General features: G+C 49.6%; 1 protein-coding gene across 2 annotated transcripts; it reads right to left on the minus strand.

Annotated features, from left to right (window-relative positions):
• Window positions 1-8350: 8350 nt before the first annotated feature.
• On the minus strand, window positions 8351-22341 carry TBX3 (T-box transcription factor 3). 2 transcript variants are annotated; one of them, XM_055237924.2, is made up of 8 exons: window positions 20848-22341; window positions 18926-19193; window positions 17960-18019; window positions 17552-17698; window positions 15638-15714; window positions 14379-14536; window positions 12258-12928; window positions 8351-10383 (listed from the first exon to the last, which is right to left on the minus strand). In XM_055237924.2, exons 1-8 carry the CDS (start codon window positions 21234-21236, stop codon window positions 9922-9924), a joined length of 2232 nt encoding a protein of 743 aa, XP_055093899.1. In that variant the 5' UTR covers window positions 21237-22341; the 3' UTR covers window positions 8351-9921. The 2 variants fall into 2 exon arrangements, with proteins under 2 accessions (XP_055093899.1, XP_055093900.1); XM_055237925.2 differs by lacking the exon at window positions 17960-18019.
• Window positions 22342-23064: the final 723 nt, after the last annotated feature.

The raw sequence follows: 23064 nt of genomic DNA on the forward strand, positions 1-23064 counted from the left end.
CAGGAGGTGGAGGTTGCAGTGAGATGAGATCATACCACTGTACTCCAGCCTGGACGACAGAGCAAGATTCAGTCTCAGTAAATAAATAAATAAATATCAGTTGAATTAAATAGATGGAGATTGGTGAAATTGGAAACTGGCATAGGAAATGAAGCAATGTTCTAAAATGCTCAAGAGGGAAAAAATGCTAAGTAAGGCTGGACATGGTGGCTCACACCTGTAATCCCAGGACTTTGGGAGGCTGAGGCGGGTGGATTGCTTGAGCTGAGGAGTTTAAGACAAGCCTGGGCAACATGGAAAACCCTGTCTCTACCAGAAATACAAAAAAAAATAGCCAAGCAAGGTGGCACAAGTCTATAGTCCCAGCTACTTGGGAGGCTGAGGTAGGAGAATTGCTTGAGCCCAGGAGGTAGAAGTTTCAGTGAGCTGAGGCTGTGTGCCTCTGCACTCCAGCCTGGGTGACACAGCCAGACCCTGCCTAAAGAAAAAAAAAAAAAGCTACCTAAATAAATTCTGCCTTTGTTGGAATTCCCAAAACGGGAAGGAAGTAGGAACTATTGACGGCGCAGGTGCTTTGCAAGGATATTTGTCCCTTGCTCTTTACAGCACATCTGCCTGTAAGGATATGGGTATCATTATTCCACTTTTATTTTATGAGGAATTAAGACCCAGAAAAGTTAAGCCACCTGGCCAAAGAACACTCAGAAAGTAGGTGGCAAAGCTAGGACTCCAGTCCCATTTTTCTGCCTCCAAATTCTAGTTCTTTGCCTTGCCACCATTCTCTCTATCTCTTAGTTTCCAGGAAATGGCCATGGGGTTTGCTTCACTGGAATGCAATTCCATGAGAACAGAGACCGTGTCCCAGTGATGATTAATTGCTGAATAAATGAATGATACATAAATGAGTACGTGACTCAGCCTCCCAGAAGTATTGGAAAAGCCCCATGCACTTTCCTATGGCACCAGCAGATGGCGGCAAAAGAGCAGCTTAGCAAAGGCAGAAGCAAACACTTGGCGTTTCTTTTATTTATGTATCTTCTCTTTCTTGATCTTTGCAAAACAGGTAGCTTGCATTTCCCCCATCCTCCACCTCCACCACCCACCCCCCCATTCTGGGAGGAACCAAGAGGTAGTGCTCACAGACTGCAGTCCCCCCTTTCTGTTTTGACCTCTTTGCCCCACCTCAGAGACAAGGTTGTTTCAAGAAATGGAAGAAATAACACCAGAAGAACTTTAATAGCAATGAAAATCAGTGCAGAAATGACCTTTTTATTGACAAATAGAGAAGAGGTATCGTGTCCCCAGCTGCTGACAAGGCAGACACAGACTGTCACCCAACATTGGCCTCATCATCCATACTTTTGTGATTTGCCTTGAAGGGAAGTTTGGGGTAGAATAGAGGTGGGCAGGGGGAATTTCTTGTTGCGAGGAACTGAAACGGGAGTGTTGGGGGTGGGATGGTGACAGTGGAGAGGAGTGGGTAGCCTTGGTTTACATCATTTTGTTTGAAATTAGTCTTGATTTCCTTGATGCCAGAAAGAAATCCATCCCTAAGTGGCCAAGCACCACCAAGAGGCATTTATTTAGTCAGGGCCTAAGAGTGACAAGGGACTTCCCTGCGATCCTATTTTAACAGAGGGGAGGAAGGAGGAATAACTACCGTTTCCCTTGAACATTCTGCAGTGTCTAGACTATTCCTTTATGTCTGTGAATTTTCATGTGTAGTTGGTATGTTTACCCGAATAAAAACTGAAAGAGACACAAGAAGGGGGCAATGACAGAGAGAAAATGCATCCACTGCAACCACTATAACCTCTGCCTTCCAAATTAGTGGGGTCCTTGGGCACATTTAAACTTGACTCACACACATGTTTTGGGTAGGTGCCTACCTTGTTCTAGGCTTTGCTGAACAGTGAAGAGAAAGGGAATTAGCCGCATCGAAAGAGGTCCAAGCCTCCCCCTTGTTCATTTTTGCCCCAAGGAAAAGATTCAGGTGATTCTCAGGCCCCAAACTACCCCCCTCCAAACTATTCACTCTGATGTTCCAAAATTCCAGCCCCTCTCCAAGTAATCACGAGAATAAGAGTAAAACATTAAAAAAAAAAAAAAAAGCCCCCATTCCACCAGGTATGGAAAGAGCTAAGCCTTTCTGAAGACCCAAACATGGGTGAAACCTGTCCATAGCACATGTCATCCTGACGTATGTGGAGGTGGAAGGTGTAGGGGTGCAGGGGCCAGGGAACCCCCAACCTGGACCCCAATAGTCTCTCCATGAAGGGGACTCCCTGTAGCTCATTTTACCCTTGATCTTGAGGTGGGAGGCACCTACTAAAAAAAGCAATGTTGTTTTATGAAAAGTGGTTTCCTTTTATTATCTGTGATAGCCCAGTGGGGGTGGCCCTAGCAACAGGAAATTAACATAGAATTCATTGGAGGGCGATAATGATTGTTCATAACCATTGGGTTGATAAGTTAATATCATTAATTACTCAACAAATTATACAATGCCCGAGGCCTTGGGGTCTGGAGACTATTTAAGATAAGCAAGGAAATAGCGTCCTCCCCTGAGAGACACAGAGAGAAATCTTCTAAAGTTAAATTCTACTTAGCCAAGACTAGAATCGTTAGGGACCACCTTAAATGTTCCCCAATCCTACCATTTCGTATTATTCCCAGAGCAGTGATTGGGGGGGGTCTTAATTTATTTGGGCTCACAAACTTCTGAGAATCTAAGATAAATTGTAGGATTCCTTCGAGAAATGTGCACCTCTGCACAATAACAAACTTGCGTATGATTTCAGGAGATTCACGGGAAGTCCTGAGCCCTCTCTTCCTGTTAGAAGTCCTAGCCCTGGGACTAATCCCCAATTAGCTCAAGGGTGCTGGCTCTGGAGGAGTGGGTGCCCCGGGGGCGGGGTGGGGGCGGAAGCCGGGTGTCGGTTGGGGTGGTGGGTTCGCCATTTGGCAGATACATATTCAGCGCTGGTGCTTCTGACAGGCTCCCACTGCGGCTGTATGCCTGGGTTGGAAGGGTTGGAGGTTGAGGGTGACTAAGGTAACGACCGGAGACAGCTGGCGCTTCTGCGCGAGTGAAGGGCGCCTGGTCCCGGCATTAAAAAAAAAAGTTTTGTCAAAGATGCCCGCAGTGGGGACTGGGGCGGACAATGCGCAAAAGCGTTAGGAAAAAAGTTCGCGTCCGACTGTCGGTTCCGTGCCTGCGGTGTTCTTTACGCTTTGGGGACATTTGGGAGGCAAGGGGTGCACCTTCCTGGGTCCGCCGCGCGGGCGCGAAGAGGACCTAGGCGAGAGTTGGCTGTGCGGACCTGGGGAAGCGAGTCTGTCCTCCTGGTGCAATTCCCCAACCCGAAACCAGAGCCCGGGTCATTAGCGGGAAACCGAAGTGGCGCGGGGATCGCATTTCAAAAGCTCAAAGAGACAGGCTGACTGGGAGCGCTGGAATCGGGGCGGGGGGGTGGGGGTGGTGAGGGGAAGAGCCGGACCGCCCGGACAGTACCCGTACAGATTCCAACTGGTTGGGTCCCACCCCCACAAAACCCTCATTTCTTTTGTCCCCCCATTCCAGAGGCTGCGCCTGAGTCTCATTCACTGCTTTGGGGAGACCCGGGACCCAAAGGCCGTCAGAATTCACCCCAGCCGCGGGACAGAAGCCCCTTAACGTTTTGGGAGCAGCCGCTGTTCCCTACTTAAGCCAGTCATTTCCACCCCTACCCAATGTGCAGCCAGACCCAAGCTCTGGCTCTCTAGGGCCGTGGGGCCTGCAGTTGTCCAGGCTGCGGGAACCTGGGCCGCACCGCCGGGTAATCAGGCAGCGCTTTTCCTTTGCAGGGCTGCACCCTCAGCACCCCTTCGCCGGCTCCTCTGTAGAATCCTTCTTTCCACCAGCGGAACCCCTGGGCTTCTAGCTGGGGCCAAAACGTTGGAAGTGAGAGGGCGGAAAAAACTAAAATGTCATAGATTACTGGAAGCTGGGCAGGGTTGAACCCAGAAAGAGCGAAGGTCTCTCTGCCTGTGGCGTCTCCACCTGCAGTCCCCGGACTGCGCTCGGCCTTCGCGCCTGGGTAGACAGAACACAGCAAACGCTAGGGACGCGGGGGAGGATCTGAGGCCAGTAGAGAAAGCCTCAGACACCCAAAGCCCCAGTCTTGGTTCCAGACCCCGCGGGAGAGGGAAACCCCGGCGTCAGCGTGGTGGTCGCCCTGCGGGCCCCGGTGTACGCCAGCGCTGTTGTAATTTCCACTCCCCCGCGGTTTCCCTCGCGGTTCAGATCCGGACCAGAACGCGATCAGCTTCAGTGCCCCGCCGCAGGCATTTTTAAATAGAGTATTGCGTCCCCCATTCAGCCTCTCTCTTCCTCTACCTGGGGACAAAGGCCCCAAAACCGCGGTCTTAGCTGGGACGGGTGTCCCAGGACACAGAAGAGGGTTGGCCGGGGAGTGGGACGCTGAAATAAAAGCCATCCCTTTACATTGCACGACAGATGCACAAAGAAATTTAAACGTTCGTGTGTATATATGTATATATAAAAGCCTGCGACACACTTCAAAATCCGGAACATCCCCTCAGATTTCTGTAAATCCGGGACATATACACCCGCAGGTACGTACACCTCCGGCTGAATTAGGAAAGAGAATTACAGTGGACCCTGGAGCCCACTTCGGTTTGAATCTTGGCTCCATAATTTCCCCAGCGGATCTTGGGTAAGTGATTTAATGGTCTTTGCCTCAGCTTCCTCTCTTGGAAAACAGAGATAAAGATCATATATACTTTATAGGGTTAACTGTGAAGGCTAACGGGGGTCACTTTTATGGGGTGCTTCACCGAGTGCCTGGCTTGTGCACGTACCCCTTGTATGCCAAGTATTTATATTATTCTTGTTTCGTGTACTTTGAACTCCGACATCTGCAACATATACTTCTTGATTATACGCATCTTGATTATAAAACAACCAAATGCATCTACATCCGGAACTGTCTTGCGCATGAACTTCTAAACCCAAATTGGAAGAGACAGCTACAGATGGAGCACGCACAGCTACACGCAAACATACACATATCCTTCTAACACCTGCAGTTCCTGGCCCCAGAACACAGACACCCAAGAGCTACCCATAGATAGGAGTCTATACTGGGCTACCTACAGAAGAACCCAGGTCGCCGCTGGCGGCCTCGCAGCTGCACCCCGACAGCCACTCTCTTGGCTGGTTGCCGTGTGGTCACATTGGAAACCAGCGAGGCAGAAAGCGCGCTGTCGTGAAGCGTTGCAAGCCTCTCGTAGCAGCCTGAAGGCGGCTGTCTGTCTGCTGGCTTAGGGGAAAGGTCAGAACCTGAGTTTTCCTTCTTGGATGGAAATTTTTTTAAGGGCCTACACGTCGGGAACTGTCCCCACAAAGAAAGGGTGGGTCCCAGAACAGCGCAGATCAAGAGAGAGGCCCTAATCGCGCGAGCGCGCGCACACACACACGCCCTCTTGCACACACTCGGCTCCTTCGGGTTGCCGGCACCTCGGGAGGAGGGAGCCGCAAGGTCGTGACCCCTGCCTCTGCCCGAGCGCGCCCTTCGGCCCCTGCAATTAGCGCCGGGAGGTCAGCAGGAACCCGGACGCCTTCACCCGCGGCTCAAAGCACAGCAAAAGGCGACTCCATCCCCTCCCCTCCGCCCGTCTCAGACGCCAGGACTCAGCCAGGACTGGAGCCGACCTTCCCGACAGGCAGGGGTTGGAGGCCTCTGACCGGCACCCGCATTTGTCACCTTAAATCTACAAATCACGAAGGCGCTGGGCCCTGCAGGCTGCGGTAGCTGACCCTCGTAGGGACTGCTGCTCCCGCGAGTCATGGCCTTTGTCCTTGTAGACGCGGCCAGATCAAGAAACAAAAACTTCCAAAGTTGTAGAGTAAAAAAGAGAGCATCCTGGTACAGGCAAGTTGTCCCCAGGGCAGAATTTGAGGTGTGTATGTTGGGGAAGGAGGTATCCTTTCTCTATCCACCCATCGCGAATTCAGGTTATCCCCTGCCAGGCGGGGTCCAGAACAAGGGTCTAGATATTTCTACAAGCAGCAGCAAGGAACTTGTCCAGAGAATTACGAGCCGGGGTTCCCGCACTGAATTTTCTAACATTCTTTGGAAACCCAGAGGAGGGCAGGACTGTTTTTCTCATCTGAGGCACAAACAGGAGTGAAAGTGATATCCAGGAAAGAGGGGAAGGCGGCTTCTTCCGACGCTGAGAATGGGGCTGGGGACGGAGGAGGAGGGGAGTGGGGCTGGGAGTGGTGGGGATGAGAAGGGGCAAAGGCGAAGCGCCCAAGTTCCGGAACCCGGGAGGCGCTGGGGTGCCGAGCCAGCTGCGGCGACCTGGACGCATTCGTAGACGAGACAGATAGGTGGCACTCGAAGCCCAGAAAAAAGGCGAAGGCGCCTGCCCTGAGTGGCCTCTGGGGCGGCCGCAGCCACCATAAAGCCTGCGGCGAGATTGCGACCGGCGCCAGGTGAGTAATAGGCAGCAAAATCCAGAGAGACTGCGAGCCGTTCATCCCCTCCACCCCTCGCCCATCAGCGCTACAGGAGTTACTCATTAACTTCACAATATACAAATGAGATACACAGGAGATTAAAAAAAAAAAAAAAATAGAGGAACGCCAGTAAGAGAGGCTGGACACACGTCTGAGCAGGGTCCCCAAATCAGGGGCGGGGGGACAGAGGGGAGGAGGTAAGCAAATTTGGACTGAGAAAGAAGAGAAAAGAAAAGCATTTCTTTCCTTTTTGAGGCTGAGTTCTTTTTTCCCCAATTCGGGAGAGCGCAACCAGCCAACTACCACCTTCTCAGAGGCGCGGACACCGCGCGTTGTCGCTGGATCCAGAGTTGGCCCCTTTAGGCTGTGGCCGCTGCGCGGAAGGCGCGCGCCCTGGAAATCTCCCAGTCCTCGGGGGAGCCCCAGCCTCAAAGGTCCCCAGGGCCCGTCTCAGCTCAGGCCCTGCCACCCCCGCAGCGCACCCCGCCCCCCCACCCCGCGACTCCGCACCAACATACGCTGGTTGTCTGCCTTCCCTCCCACCCCCGGAGACATCGCAGAGGAGGCTGTAGGGGTCCCCACGTGCCTGGCCAGAGATGGAAGGGGCTTTGCCCCGCTCTCCAAAAGGTCTCGACCTCGATCGCTTCCAAGTACAGGATGAGGGAAGGGAGGGGGCGTCCTCCTCTCCGGTCATTCAAGAGGCCTGAAGGTGACAGGGACGTGGGGCCGGGCTGGCGGGCTCCAGGGGGTGGCGGGTGGGGGTGGGGAGGGAGGCAGCCGCCAGGCAGGCTCCAGCTGGGTCTTCGCGTCATGGCCCCCAGGGCAAGAAAAGGGCTAAGGACTAACCCTCGAACCTTCCCGTGCCGCCCCCGCTCCCCAACAGACACACACCTCGGAGGCGAGGCTGGGGGTCAGGAGACCAAAAGACTGACAGTGCCTCATCATTTTTTATTGAATGTTTCAAAGATAAATTGAACTTCAAAAGGCAACTCCCCGAACAGCCTGGAGACGGGTTTGAAGGGGAGACTAGGGGAGGATGTCAGCCTCCTGGGTGACTTTTGCCTTGGAGGGGGTGAAATGTGCACCCTGGAATTACGTTTCGCCTTTAGGGGATAATTTCCCTCCTCCCTCGCGTGACACAGCTAAGTTTTGGCGGAGCTGGCCGCTCTTCGCACGCACAACTCGGGATGGATGGGGCCTCGTAGGGGCGCCTTGGGCCAGCCGGGTTCAATTTGAGGCACCAGGGACTGCAGGGTGTGTAGGGGGTTGCCGAGTGGAAAGGCGTTGCGTCTTGTCCACCTCTACAACCTGGAGGGTTGCTGCCTAGCCAAGCCCGCTTGGACTGCTGGGGCATTCTGCTGGCCTTTTCCCCGAGCCAAACACACTGGTGCAAGAAGATATTTTTGACTTAGATTCGCCAGATTGATGTCAAAAGGGAGGGAGAGCTTAAAACGAAGAACATTCGTACTGCCGAGCTTATTTTTGGTCGGATTCGGGTGGGAAACACGTCAGTCTTTTACCATGAAAACTTAAAAGTATCTGAAATTACTCTTCTTTCTGTATTCTCATCAGGCCCCTTTCCGTCTCCCTGCTTTGCTCCCTAATTTAAAGGAAAAGTAATTTCAGATTGAAGTGGCTCCCTTCGCTCAAGTAAGGGACTTTTGTTTTTAGCTTTGTAACTTGAGTGACATCTCATTTTGGTTCGCTGGGGGCGGTCTTAATTATTTAAAGGCGAAGGGAAGGGGGTAAACTCAGAACAAGAAGAGACTAAAGCCTCCCCTGACTAACGTTCCCAAAGAAAAAGCACTTAACACAAGGCCCAAAGACATTTCAATAAAAATTTATTGAAATTTCAGTGATGTTTTAAAGAGAGGGGAAAAAAATACAGAAAACCAAAGAACTCATCAACAACTATAACACAAAATATACCTTCATGAATTTGTCTTTAAACCATCTCTCAGCACCTGACTTTTGAACTGTGAATATATCTCTATAGGCACCAATTCAAAACACCATCGATACTGACAACAGTAGTAAATTCCACTTCGTTTTAAGGAAATCAGAGACTAGCAAATACAAATAACAAAAGAAAAATTAAAAAGTCAAAACACAGCCTCTGCCCTCCTCCCTCCCCACAGCAATTTTAAGGAATTTGAAGTGGAGCTGGAAAGTGGCACTCCTTCCCCAATTTTGGCGAAAATAGGAAATAGCACTTTCCCCCACTTTTGGACATTAAAAAATAAAACAAAAATGTTGCAGACAACTGTTTTGAAAGGGTATTGGTGTTGGTACAGGAAGTGTGTTTTCTAGTGTTAACAGCAATTCTGTGACCTGGAAATAAACCCAACTAAAGGAAAACAAGAACACAAAACCTGACAGTTGCAATTCTATTTACACAGAGCTATGTACAATGTCAATAAATTAAAGTTTAATTTTCCAAGCATTCATATTCCACCTATTTACAAGAGTTATCAAATAATTACATAAATACTTTGTCTAATAGTCTCACTTCTTTATTTTCTTAAAACCTTGTTATTGCATATACAGGAAAGAGAAAGAACTGTCAAAGAACGACATGAATCCTGCTACAGAGCTTAGATAAAATAAATTCATTTTATGTGTTTTGCCCACTCCTTCCCTTTAAATCCCCCCCTCCCTTAGGTCACTGATTTGATGGCAAAGGATTGGGAAAAGGGTAGGGGACTATATTGTTTTCTCTCTAAAAGCAAGCGTTCAAAATAAAAACCACAAATACATTACTGTGGACATGCAAGAAGAGACCTATAGCGGCTCTGAAAACATCACAAGAATATTAAAAAGACACAGATTTTCTTAATATAGACTAAACAAGGATGGTAGGGACTTCCCTCCCCAAAGTTGCTCAGTAATTTATTGAGAACCGATAATGCAAGTCCCTATAAAGTTTTTAATCTACACAAACAGAATCATGTTAATGTATTCACTTGTCCCGGTTTTTTTTTGAAAGATTTTATTTGTTTTTGTTTCCACTTGACACAGTGAAGGAAAAATATATATATAAATCCGCACTGAGGGAGATGTTTTTGAACACCTCCCCGCCTGGTGGGCAGAGACACAGACCAGCCTTGCTGGAAGTTGCTCTGGACATAAATGTTGGAACTCCCACCCCCAATAGCTCAATGCAACCGACGTTTCTGAGACCCCAGAATCTGATCCAGATCCCGGACATATAAACCACGCCAAGAAGACAGGGGCTGTCTCTAGTACATTCTCTCGAGGGAGTCCGGTGCCCCTTCCCAGACGCAACTGCAAAAGGAAGGGCTAACGCCATGGCGGGCCCGTGGTTTATTTTACATCCGACAAAGTGCACGGCAGCCTGGACTGGACTGGAATGAAGAGACGTGTCTGGGACGGGTCTACGGGGACGCGCTGCGGGACCTGTCCGGCTTGGCTTCCAAGCCGCTGACCAACCGCTGGATGCTCTGCAGTTCGCTGGTGGCCGCCTCTTTCTCCGCGCAGAGTTTGGGCGACAAGGACACGGAGCTGGAGGAGAGCGTGGAGGAGCGGCTGTTGAGTTCAGAGCCCGAGTCCACCGCCACCGAAGCCGGGCTGGCGGCCAGGGCAGTGACTTTGCCGTCCAGGGGCCCCGCGGCCGCCGCCATGGAGGGCAGGGCGGTGGTGAGCAGGCTGCTGCCGTCCGGGACCGGCACCGGGATGGAGTAGGGGCTGTAGCGCAGCCGCGGGCGCATGGTGTTCAGATTGAGGAAGGGGTGGCGGTGCACCGAGCTGGAGGCTGCCGCAGAGGAGGCGGCCGCCGCTGCGGCCATGTACGTGTAAGGGTAAGGGAACAGGCTTCCGAAAGGAGACATGGCCAGGCCCTGGGGTGAGAAAAGAGACACACAGCGAGTCAGCCGGGTGGGAGGAGCCTAACTCATCCATCTCCTCTCTTCTCCCCCTCCAACACTGGGCAAGCCATGAATCCCTGATATGTTTTGTTGTTGTTGTTGTTGTGTTTTCTTTGGGGGGGAGATGGGTGGGGGCAGGAGAGAAGTCAACACTCAGAAATCTCTAGGTACAAATCTTAGCTGTGTCACCCTAGGCCAAGAGACTTTGATTAACTTCTTGTACCTCAGCTTCCTTATAGGAAGAAAAAACAGGGAAATCATAAATAATTCATATACTTATTGAGAATTTTGTAGATATTAAATGAGTGAAAGCCTGCAATATGCTGCACACAGTGTGTGCAGCCCCCAGGAAATCTCCTTGCACCTGTTAAATGGGGATACAGATTCAGTTTACCCCACAAAGGTAACCAAGGGGAAGGCAGAGAACATAAATTATTAGGAATAATTTTTTAAATCTTTCTTCCCCAACCCCCATCCTCCCACCCCAATCCTAGAAGTTTCTCCAAAAAAAAAAAAAAAAAAAACAAAACCAAAAACAAACAAACAAAAAACAGACAGTGAAGATCTTAAGCAAAAGGCAACTGGGGGAGGGAAATAAAAGGGCATTTGTTATAAACAGAGACAAAGAAATTGTCCAGCATGATTCACTGGTGTTCCAGGTGAGAAGCCGAGGTAGGCCCCAGGAGTTCAGGAGTGTACTAAGCTGGGAATTGACAGAAGCAACATTTAAGATGCAGGCACCCTGGCCTGGGCCAGTTCTCTGCATCATGCCTTGAGATGCCCTTAAGGTTTTGTCTGTCCAGGCAGTCCCTGGTGTACCAACCACCTGCCCACCTAGGACAGGGTCTCCAGGAGAAGCCAGCAGAGGAGATGGGAGGAACTGAGAAATGCCAGAAGCCAAGCCTTTCCTCAGCTCCCTCCTCCCTGGAGGGGGAGGCCAATCTGGCTTCTTGGCGCAGGGAAGGGAGACGAATGTGCTCAGACAAAACAAAAGGCAACAGCATGCAAAACCTCATAGAACCTTTTCATCGAGTTCAGGGTGTTTCCAGCCGCCTGAGACTTCCCCCCAGCACAGCTGTCTGAGCCACACACAGGCCTCCAGGCCTGCCCCAGTCCCTGCTTATCCCTGTCCTCTGACATTTCCCACGTGTGCACAAACCATTAACCCTTTGAGAGGAATAGGCTGGCCTGTTTGGGGTTGGGGGTGGTGGGGAGAAGAGCTTCGAACTGGGAGGAAAGGCTGGAGGAATCAAGACTGAACTCCCACTCAGGAAGTAGTCACTTCCCCTCCCCAGGCCTAGAGTCCCATTCCTCGGGGAGGGTTGGCTATCAGACACTTAAGAGACATGTCAGCTCTGAAGCTAAAGTCAGAAACCCTCAAAGAGGCCCTGGAGTCAGACAGCCTGGGGTTGAGTCTCAGCTCCACCATGTACCCGCTGTGTGACCTTGGACAAGTGACTCAACATCTCTGGGCGTCTTCGCCTTCATCTGTAAAGTGGAGGTGATAATAGTACCCCTGAAGGGTTAGGTCAAATGAGTCAATACAGAGCAAGCACTTAGAAGAATGCCTGAAAATAAGTGCGTGTCTAGCTGTTATCTTTATTACTACCTATCTACTCCGCTGGAAACAGCCTTTAACTTAGGAAAAATTTTAAAGTTTTTTGGGGTGAATGGGGGAGAATGAAGTCATAATAACTCCATGAGGTAAGCCTTGAACCTGGTAATGGCTCAGTAAAAATTACCACAGATACTAGGCCAAAGGGATCGGGTGAGGGTCTGCTGGCAAAGGACAGGGAAACTGGAGGAAAGGTGGAAAGACTGGAGGAGGCAGGAAGAAGGATCCATACCTGAGAGGCCAGGACGTGCTGCTGGAGGTGGAAGGGCAGGGTGGCCGCGGACGCCCCGGACAGTCCCTGCGCCGCGGCGGCAGAGGCCATGGCCGTGGAATCCAGGCCCGAGACGCCGGTGGAGGCCCCAGAAACGGTGGCCAGAAGGGGACCCATGCCGGCGGCCGCCATGCTGGAGAAGGCGCCCCCCATGGCAAACTGGCTGGGGTGTAGGAAGAGCGGGTGCCCGTTGAAGAACTGTTGGCCCGCCAGGCCCGGGGCGAAGCCGAGGCCAGGCAGGGGGCCCTGGGCCAGGTGTGCGGCGGCCGCGTCCGTCTGCACCGTGAGCGGCGCGAAAGCCTCCTTGCCCGGGAGCGCGCGCGCCTCTTCCACCTTGGCCGGCGCTGTGCCCTCGCGAACCGGGCTCCTGCGCTCCTCCGCGCCCAGGCTGCGAGTGCTGGACGAGATGGTGGCGGGGCTATGGCGCGAGTCAGGCGACGCTTTGTCCAGCCGCCCGCTGTCCCGGGGCCGCTCAGCAGCGAAAAGGTGAGCCTTGACCGCGGGGCTGCCCTTGTCACGGCAGGGCTCCTCTGACGTGGTGGTGGAGATCTTAGCCGCGTCGCAGGCCTCGGGGCCGTGCTCCTCTTTGCTCTCGGCCTCGGCGTCGCTCTCACCCTCGCTGGGACATAAATCTACCATAGGAGAAGGAAAAAACCAAGGCAGAAGGGCGTTAGCTCCAGTCTGAGCCAATGGAACTCCAGTTCCCAAGTTGGAATCCCAGCTTGTGGCTTAGTGGCTGTGTAATCCCGGGGAAAGCCCCTTAGCCTCTCTGCACCTCAGTGTTCTCATCTGCAAAATGGGGATAATCGTGCCCAACAACATTGCTGGAAAATTCAATAAGGGATTATGAATTTAAAGTATTTACCCAGAGTTTAAACTTTCCCTTAGATGGACAACCCCCAAATCAGTAGCGCTTCTTATTTTAATGAATTTTACTTCTTTGAGTTCCTACAGTGGCAGATTTCACATGCATTTCCCCATTCGATTGCAAATTAACTTTTTAAAAGTAAAAAGTAACATTAAAACTCAAGCTGGAACATATTCTAATTACTATAAAAAAATCAGTGAATGACAGAGAGCAGCACCTTCCACAAATTTGTGAATTACTCTGGAAGGATTTGTTTGGCAAGAACCCTGACATCTGAATTGATAATGGCAGAACGGACACCTGTCCTTCAACACCAGAACTCAGTTGAACCTTTTGTATTTGCCCCAGTCCCTGCAGAGAGAGATGAATGTCGGACAGACGGCTCACCGCCCGGGGACAATCATAGATTCTTTTTTGCTTTTACCACACCCTCTGTGGGTGTTCCACCAGAAGAAAAGAAAAAGGGATCCTATTTTATGTTTAAAGCTTAAATGGATTGAAGACATAAAGGACTTGCATTTTATTTCACTAAAAAACAGGTTTCTTCCCGTTGAGAGTGTGTGTGTGCGTGTGTGTCTTTCCAAATAAATAGTGCTTGCTCTTTAAACATAGGTAACTGAGGGGGGGCGATTTGAGCCATCTCATCCACTCCTCACCCCCCTCCCCCAGCCCTACCCCCACCGCAGATCCCCAGTGCTCCACCTCCTCTCCCAGGTCAATTGTTGCTTTATAGCTGGATGTTTTCTAGGCCACCTTCCCCGTTCCAGGTGACAGAGAATCCCTTGCTTTCCCCCCACCCAGTCCAACACATTGCAACCTAGAGTTCAAAGACAGTGAAAAGTCAGCAGTTGGAGCCTCTCTTGGTTGGAGAGAATGGGAGGAGAAAGAAACAGAGACAGAGAGAAAAGAGAGAAGTGCTTCAAGCAGGTTTTCAAAGCTGCTTGCCAAGAGGTAGTATGCAAACACCCACCTCCCCTCCCCACCAGCCAAATAAGGATCTGGGGGAAAGGCCTCTGTGCTCTCCTTCTACTGCCTTAGCGGGGAAGGGGAGACACACCTGATAGCCCTTTTTGAACTCTGGCTTCTGTTTAAGGATGTTTAGAAGGGTTCTAGCTTTTAAAGGGCAAGTGCCCTGGTTGGTGTCCCATCCCCCTTCAACTCTTCCAGGCCACGAGGAACTGGAGTCCAGTGATCACAAAGGTGACATGGTTTACCTTTGAGGTTCGATGTCCCTACAGTGGAGACGGCTGGGGAAGAAGCCTGGGCGAAGCAGTTGAAAGCTGCTTGTTCGCTGGAGGACTCATCGGAGGTCCCATTCTCCTTTTTGTGTCTTTCATCAAACACCCTCATGGACTGCAGGGTGAGCTGTTTTCTGTGGCAGAAGCCCACACCCAGGTTACAGAATGTAACATACATTTCCCCTCTTTGTTTCCCTTACCCTTTCCAAAGCGGCACACACATACCTCACACCCTGCCTGCTGCCCAGGGACAACCCTAATTCACTGAAATCTGCTTGCCCCAGGGCAGCCACATAGACCCAAGCATTGTTTTTGACCCTCTAACTGGGCTGAAGGGTTAGGGAAAAAGGAAGGAGGCTTCAGTTGCATTTATTCAAGATGGGGTTTCATTAGGAAAATGCATTTGTTTGGGCTGTGAAATTTTATTTAAAAGCAGGAGGAGAGGCTGGATGTAGTCAGAGACAGCTGGACCACCAGCCTTATATAGGGAGAACTGGGTGTCCAATCCTGCAAACACGATGCTGTCTGTCTCCAGTAAACCCAAATTTTGGATAGCTGCTAAGACTGGGAGGAAGTCATTATTTCATGCTGCACTTTACTGTAATCATTTTACTAACAAATTAATTGGAATAAAAATATATTTAGCTGTTAGCAATTATTTTTTAATGCCTGTCCCAAGGGGATAGGTTAAAAATTTGGGGGTGATTTTCTGGATTTTAGAAATTCTTTGAAATAGGGGTGGAGGAGGGGAGACCCTCTTTCATATACTCTCCAGCTGTCTACTTAATGCAAAATGATGCATGTCCCCATGAAGGAGGGAGAGAGCCATACATCTTTCCAAAGGCCCCAGCTCTGTCTGATGGTATTTAGAAGACAGGACTGCAAAAATTCCCAAGCATTTTGTCAATGGCATGGTTCTTTCTGGGACCTGCCTAGGATGAACTTAAATTAATGAAGAATTAATAGGCATCCCTGTATAATCTATTATCCCTAATGCTTCTCTTCCAGAGATAAGTATGGTGTAGCCTAGTTAATTTCCTTAAAGGTAAGGAGGTAGGAAAAGTACTTGTCCTGGGTATACTGATAGCGGCAAGCATGTAGCAGTGGGGAAAGTGAATGATTTCCACCCGCTCTTCTCAGGATAAGTGCCTGCATCTCACTTCTAACACTTCAGAGCTGGATCCTAAAAAAAGGGATTTTTCTAAACTGTTTAATAAATAAGTGTTTCAACTCACCGTTTTTCTCTTCGGCCATTTCCAGTGTCCCGGAAACCTTTTGCAAAAGGGTTGTTGTCTATTTTTAACTGAGTTATCTATTGGAAGAGACACAAGCAAGACAGAGAGATTGTTCTCATTTTCTAGAATGTTTTGAGGGTGTTTTTCCCAACTCAACAAGTCTAGAGATGTGACTGCCAACAGAAGTCATATAGATATGCCAGGGAAAGGAGATAGTAAGGAAACTGTGGCAGGGCTTGTATCTCCTATATGAGGCCAAACCAGGGATTTGGGGATGAAATTATTCAAAGAAATTCTTTTCTTTGGGCAGCCAACAGTTTGGGTTTAGACATGGAAGTGTTGTCAAAGTCATCAAGAGGGAAAACCTGTAGATCTTAAAATTATGCTTTCATTTTGATTTTTATACAGTGCAATTAATCATAAATTGTAGCTTACTCTCTACACACACACACACACACACACACACACACACTCCTTTTCCATGAATCCAATAAATGATTTATGGGGTTTCACTACCCTTCTGTGGGAGTGAGTGCGGGAGTGAGTTTGAATTTTTTTTTTTCTTTGCTTGGGGGATGGTTTGAGGAAATTACAATATGGACAGTTACAGTACTGAATGACCACTGGAAACATTTGTTTTCATTTATATGCTCTGCCATGGCCATTAGGTGGAGAAGGCCCATGGCCTTTTTGTCTGATCAAAAATGCTACATTTTATTATTACATTAACAACTTCATTTCACAGGATTCTGGGTCTACAGGGCACATGCATTTTGCACTTTGAGAAAAATGCTATAGTGTGTAATCTTTTAAATCCCTTCCCCTTGGTGGGGAGAAGAAGTTATATACACAGAGTTACTCAGAGGTGGAAAGGGGGACCCTTGGTTGGATTCATGTTCTTGGAATAAATTGCTCTATCCAAGACTTCAGGTTTCACAGGGAGAGAAGATCATGTTTTGGTATTCACACTAAAGAAATTTAGCTGGAACATCCCCGTCATGAAGTCCACAGAGGACCCAAGGACAGTGACAATGACAGTGAGTTCAAAATGAAGTGTGTTGTCAGGTAAAATGGACTCTCTTTGAAGTCCAGGATTGCAGAGCAGGGGTCTTCAGTCCCTCCTCCTACCCCCATAATTGCTAACAGTTATCTGGGAACTGGTGAATCAGCAGTAAGGGTCACTTTTTCTGTGCCCATGACCTTCAGGCCACCATAGCTCTAGATATCAGGTGCTTTCCCTTTTGGGGATCCTTCTAACCTCCAGATTCAGGCCTGGGGGAGGGGGGGAATTCAAATGAAGTGGTGACTTTGGCCACCTCAACTAAAAAGCCTCAGACAACTCGATTAGTATGACCCTGTGATCAGGGTAGGTTTTTCCAACCACACGCATGCATGCACACACATGCACACACACACGCACATCATAAAAAACACAGCAGCATAAAAGGTAATAAAAACCAGACCAGCTACTCAGGATTTCTGGCTAGGGGAGAAAAGCTGGTCTCTACTAGGATTCTCCTCCCAGGATCCCAAATGGCTTTTGCCTTAAGTTTTTAGCTGGTTCCTTTTGAATGTGACTTCTTGATCCTTCTTCCTCAAGGGGAAGAAGATGAACCTTAAAACAGGACAAAGCCCAAGGGGTGGAGTGGGTAGCATCAATGACAGCAGTTTTGGGAGTTTCTCTGTGGCAAAATTAGAATGGCATTGTTTTCTCAGCATTGTTCCTACCTAGTCAAGGTGTTTTTCTGTCTCCTTGAGGTGTCATTGTCCTTTCCCCCCAAATGCTCCACAAATCACAAAAGACAACTCAAGACTCTCATCTCCACTCTCTTGTAACTTTCTCATCCTGACTTAAAGCAGCTTTTAGGGGAAGGCAAAATATCATCATTAAAAAGGAAAGCCCCTTGGGTTTACCTTATCATTCTGGTATGCAGTCACAGCGATGAATTCAGTTTCGGGAAACAAGTATGTCCGAAATGTACTATAAGGGAGTTTCAAGATGTCATTGGCTCTTACAATGTGGAACCGGGGCTGGTATTTGTGCATGGAGTTCAATATAGTCTGCAGGGGCAGGGAAGAGGAGACATACATAAAACAAGGATTTAGCAGAACAAACGGGATCTTAGGACCCCTGCCAGGCTGAAATCTTCCCCACCGCAGGGTACCAGGCTTGTACCGAGCCCACCTCCTTGGAGTACCCCCTGGGTACGTTTCGCTCCACAGATGTTATCTTCTGGAGAATCCAAATTGCTCCTCAGTTGCCAAAGGGCCCCCCCCACCCTCACCATCTAAGGATCATTCGTACCTTGAACCCTAGCCTACCTGAGTACCAAAACTATAATTCCCCTGCCACGTAGCGTGATCACTTGGGAAGGCCAAAGTCTTAAAAGATAGAGAAAAACATGCATTTTAATTTACAAAATGATTCAGTACTTTAAGCGCCCACTAATTGACGAGCCCAATCCACTTAAAGCCCTGAAAGGCTGAACTCTAGAGAGGAATATTTATGCCTTAATCAAATCAAGGGCTTCAAATGCAATTCCTGCCCGCTGAAGATATTTCCACGCCATTCGCGTCTTCCTGGGCCTAATCTTTCTGCTTACTCCTTGCTTATCACGCTGTTTATTTTATTTAAATGTTGGGGAGGGATAGGAAAAGGCGCAAAAGGTCCTTTGCCTGATATCTGCAAGCAATGCAAGTTTTCTAAGTTTCTAAGCACTCTCACTGAATCCATATATACACTCCCAACACACAAACCATTTTTTTCTGAAGATCTAAGCCTCATTTAGGGTAAGCCAGACTCCCACCTAAGCCCAATTCTTTTTTTAGTAAAAGAACGAGTTTTTAAAAATGTATTTACACCATTTAACCAACAGAGTCAAGGCTCCGAAACGTAAACTCTCCTGAGAAAATAATATGGCTGGTTTCAAAACAGAAGTATGATATTTTAAAACAAAACAAATCCTTTATGAATACATAGCCTTGAAATTGATTTTAGCTCTTAAAAAATGGTTTTTAACTTCACTCTCAGGTCAGGAATCTACTAAAGAGCTGGAATTGCTATAGAACACAAGCCGGTAAGTTTCTTGCCCCATTTCTTTTAGAACGCCAGGCCTTCCATTATCTGGAGAGAAACACCCCAAATCCTTTTTCCAGACAAGGACAAGTTTGCTATGCTTAGGGAGAAGCAAAGGAGAAGTCTGGGCTGAAACTCATGAAATGGGGAAGCACTGCCTTTGACTGAGTGAAGAAGGAGAAAATTTTACTGAAGAGAGCAATGAAACTTACAAATCCATGTTTGTCTGAAATGTTGTTGGTGAGTTTCAGTTTGTGGAAAGTGACGACTTTGGACATCCACTGTTCCCCAGTAGCGGGGCTGTCCGGGTGAATGTACATCCTCTTTGGCATTTCAGGGTCGGCCTTACCAGCCACCATCCACCGAGAATTGTGAAATTTATAACGACAGTCATCAGCAGCTATAATGTCCATCAATAAAATGTATTTGGCTTTTTTATCCAGCCCAGAACATCTCACTTTAAATGGAGGAAACATTCGCCTATAAGAGGAAAAAATAGAAAAGAAAAAGATAAACCACCCATAATCTTGGGTTTGATTTCCTATGTATCATATAATATTGAAACCAAGTTTAAGACTCTCTACTGTGACTGATAAGCTTATATGTTTCAGAGTGAGGCAATTGGCTGCAAAATCGTTTTCTTCCACAATTAATGTATTAAATATTCTCAGTTTTGCCATATTTAGACGTCCCAAGGTTCAAAACAAATGCATTGTGGCACTGCATTTCTCTACATTGTCTAACAATTTCTTCAGTATTTTTTTTTCATTGCTTGACTTTACAGATTGCCCTCCTGATAGCAAATTCTTGCCCATGTCTTTTTCTGTGGGTATCTAGTTCTAAACAGGTTGGGGTAAGATTTTAGTAAAGCGTGGTCAGTTAAGACTAGAATTTTCCACCACCCATTGATGAGAAAATGTTAAACTTATCAAGGAAATGAACGTCAAGTTGCACCCCTCCCTGCTGCGGAATAGCAATCCCGCTGTGGGCGAAGTGAAACTGGACTTCAGTGAGTTCCCAGAACAAATTTTGCAGACTTCGGTGCACTCCCGGGCCTGATAACCGATCTGCCCATGGAGCTGCTAACACATTCCCCCACTTCCTAGGCCAGTCCAAAACTGCAAGACTGTGCCACCACATTGCTGTTAATTTCACAGAAGGGTTGGCATTCTGTAGTCTTGACTTAAAAGGAAGCAACGAAGCACTTTGCTGGAAAACTGACTAAATGTCTTGTGAGTTTGAGGAGGATTTTATGCCAAACTTTGGCCTCGTTTAGCTTGGAAGGAGACAGAACGCTTAAGATATCATGAAGGGAATTTTATTTTTATATCAACTTTATGCCTTTACGGCTTCAATGCTATTAAAAAAAATCAGTGATTTTAAATGACTGTTACAGGATCTTCTCTTCCAGGCAGGTTTTGGTCAGGCAAGGACCTTTAAACATTATGTAAAATATGGTTGATAATATTCACACATTAAAAAAGCAGTGTGTGTCTCCTCACTGGCTCCTTAAGTCTGCAAACATAATCTTAAATTATGCAAAATTGCCTGCTGAACTCGCCCTTGGGTTACAGACACGTGAAGTAGTGTGGGCAAACAAACCAAAATGCCCTTCGATTTCTCTCTGACCAGGGCAGCATCAGGCCCTTTTAGACCCAGAGGCTAGACTGGAGGGCAGAAAGGGCCGGGGAATGGTGTCAGGCCCCCCGCTACCCACACAAAAGGAAAGGGCTTTTAGTTTTTCTCTCTGAGAACAAAATAAAACAGACAACACAACATCAACAAAGAAATAAGGATGTTCCAGGAGGGTTTGAAGAGTGAGTTTCTTGCAGTACAGTGCCTTTTTTTTTTTCTTTTCTGCTCCCTGCAGGGACGTCTATGCTCCACTGAAAAATTCTGTCTGTTCGGGAGGGAACCCAGGATGCAGACCAAATGTAAGACCCATGCAGATGCCCAGGTAAGCTGAAATTTCCTGCCACTGGGGCAGGGCCTGGAAGTCTGTGCATACATTTCTAGGGGAACTAACTTTTCGTCCAAGCCGTAATAACCGACCAACCGACTGTTCTGGGAGTAGAGAAATAAAGGGAGGAAAAAACTCTCCAACAGCTTAGGGGAGGAGGCCCCCACTGCTTACCTTCCCGACTTGGTAATGACCATCTCGGTGCCCCGCTTGTGAAACTGATCCCAAAGTTCTTTAGCCTCCAGGTGCACCTTGGGGTCGTCCTCCACCTCTTCGTCGGGCTCCATGGTCTTCAAAGGCCTCAGATGCGCCTGGGGCCCCAGGGAGGAGAACGGGATGCCGGTCTCGGCCGCCCCCACCAATTGATCCATGATCGGCTTGGCCAGGGCGCCCGGCAGCGAGAGCGCCGCCGCGCCGTTGGGAGGCAGCGTCAGCGCGGGGAAGAACGGCGGCTGGTGACCCAGCACCGCGCTCATGGCGAAGTCCGGCGCCCGGTGAGGTAGGAACGGATGGTAGGCCATGCTTGTCCCAGGAATGACCGGATCTCTCATGGAGAAGCTCATCCACTCCAGGCGGGGCGCTGGGCTCCAGCCGGGGACAAGTCCGCAGCTGCTGTGTTTTGTTGTTTTTTTGTTGTTTAACAGCAGCACATAGTTCAAAAGGGGGGAAAAAGCAAAACAAAAAAGAAAGAAAAAAGAAAAGGAGGCAGAAATCACAACTAATGCACTTCAAAGGGAGGAGGGAAATTGTCTTTGGGGAATGAGAGGCCGCTTTTAAAGAGGGCAAGGCGAAAAATCAGCAAACATAGTCGTGCGGGTGACCGTCCTTGTGCCTTGCGTTTTTAAAAAGCCGCTCCTGAAAGTCGGTTTCAGAAGCGAGAGGAGCGAGCAGGGTCTCGACTCGCGTCCGAGCCCTGCCGCTGAGCTCGAAATAGACACTCCAGCCCTGCGTCCCAGGAATCTTTCTCCAGCCCCTAGGTCTTTTGTTGGAAATGTGAAAGGTTCTCCTAGAAGACTTTTTACCTTTCTTTTTCTTCTTCCCCCGCCCCCTATCTCTCTTCCTCTCCCTCTTTCTCGCTGGTGGCGTCTGCAGCTGTGCTAGACCCGGCTTTAACAGGGAGCGAGAGAGCGGAAAAAGTCTCTCTCCTTTAAAAAAAAAAAAAAAATCTGATTTAAACCCCCTTCTACCAGCTCTATCAAAACTTGAACTGCAAACTGGCTTCCGTTCGCCCTCCTCCTCCTTCCTCTGCTCCGAGCCTCCGGAGGGTGTCTCGATTTCAATCCAAATCTTGCTGGGCTCTTCTCCCGTGCCTCTCTCTCTTCCTTGTCCTAAAACGTTAGCGAATTCGCTTCCTAAATCTGTGTCCAGCCGCGCAGGGCAGGGAGGATTTAGAGGGGGAAAAAAAGGAACGGAGGGAAAGAGAGAGGGGGGTAGAGAGAGAAAGAGAGAGACGGAGTCGGAGAGGGAGGGAGCGAGGGAGGGAGCGAGAGAAAGCGAGAGCTCCTCGCCACCCTCCGCCGCCTCTAGAATTCACCGGGCGTCTGCTCGGCGGCTCTAGAAGGTCGGGCTGCGCTGTGGGCTGCGGGGAGCCGGAGGCCTCTTGATTGGCTCTTTGACGCTTTCGGACCAATTGTGTTGCTGCATAGGCGTGGTTTTCACAGGTCGAGTGCTGGGGGATAGAGCTGAGTTATAAAAAGAAGGTGTCGGAAACTGTAACGTCGCAGCGCCGCATCGGTACTACTGCCTGTCCTGTGAATATGTCAACATGATCAGAGGGAGGGCGGGAGCCACTGGGGAGCGCGCGCACAGAGTCGCCTCTAGGTGGCTTATCGAGAGATCGCTGCAGCCCCTGAGCTCGCTCGCTCTGGTTCAGCCCACGTCTGAAATGCCTCAGTCATCCAGCCGGGGATCGAGGGAGGAGGCAGGGCCAAGGAGGAAGGGGGAGGGAGAGAGGGAGGGAGCCAGCGAGCAGGCGAGCCGGGCGGGGAAGGCGGAGAGCGCGCCCGGGCGCCGAGCAGGGGCGCTCGCCTCTCTTGCACTCCGCTCGCCTCTCCGACCGCCGCGGCCGGTTCTCTCTCCAGCTCTCCTTCTCCCGGCCCCGGGTGAGCCGGGCGGGTGGCCGAGCCTCCCCGCGAGCTGCCATCCGGCCACTCGGTTCTACAAAAGCCGGCGGCAGCGGTGAGGCGAGCGCCGAGACTCCAGGCTTGCGTGCTCTCTAGCCCCACGTGGAGCCAAGCTCCGCCCGGCCGCCGCTAAAGGGCTCCCGTGCTCGGGTGTCTCGGTGCTGGTCTCCCCTGCATCTGGGCTGGGGGAGCACACAGATGCGGCCACATCTCAGCACACGCATGTGTGGGCTTCCTCTCCACTGTGCCCCACCCGCAGCCATGTGCG

The sequence above is a fragment of the Symphalangus syndactylus genome, chromosome 13, assembly GCF_028878055.3.
Source record: "Symphalangus syndactylus isolate Jambi chromosome 13, NHGRI_mSymSyn1-v2.1_pri, whole genome shotgun sequence".
Classification (NCBI taxonomy): Eukaryota; Metazoa; Chordata; class Mammalia; order Primates; family Hylobatidae; genus Symphalangus; species Symphalangus syndactylus.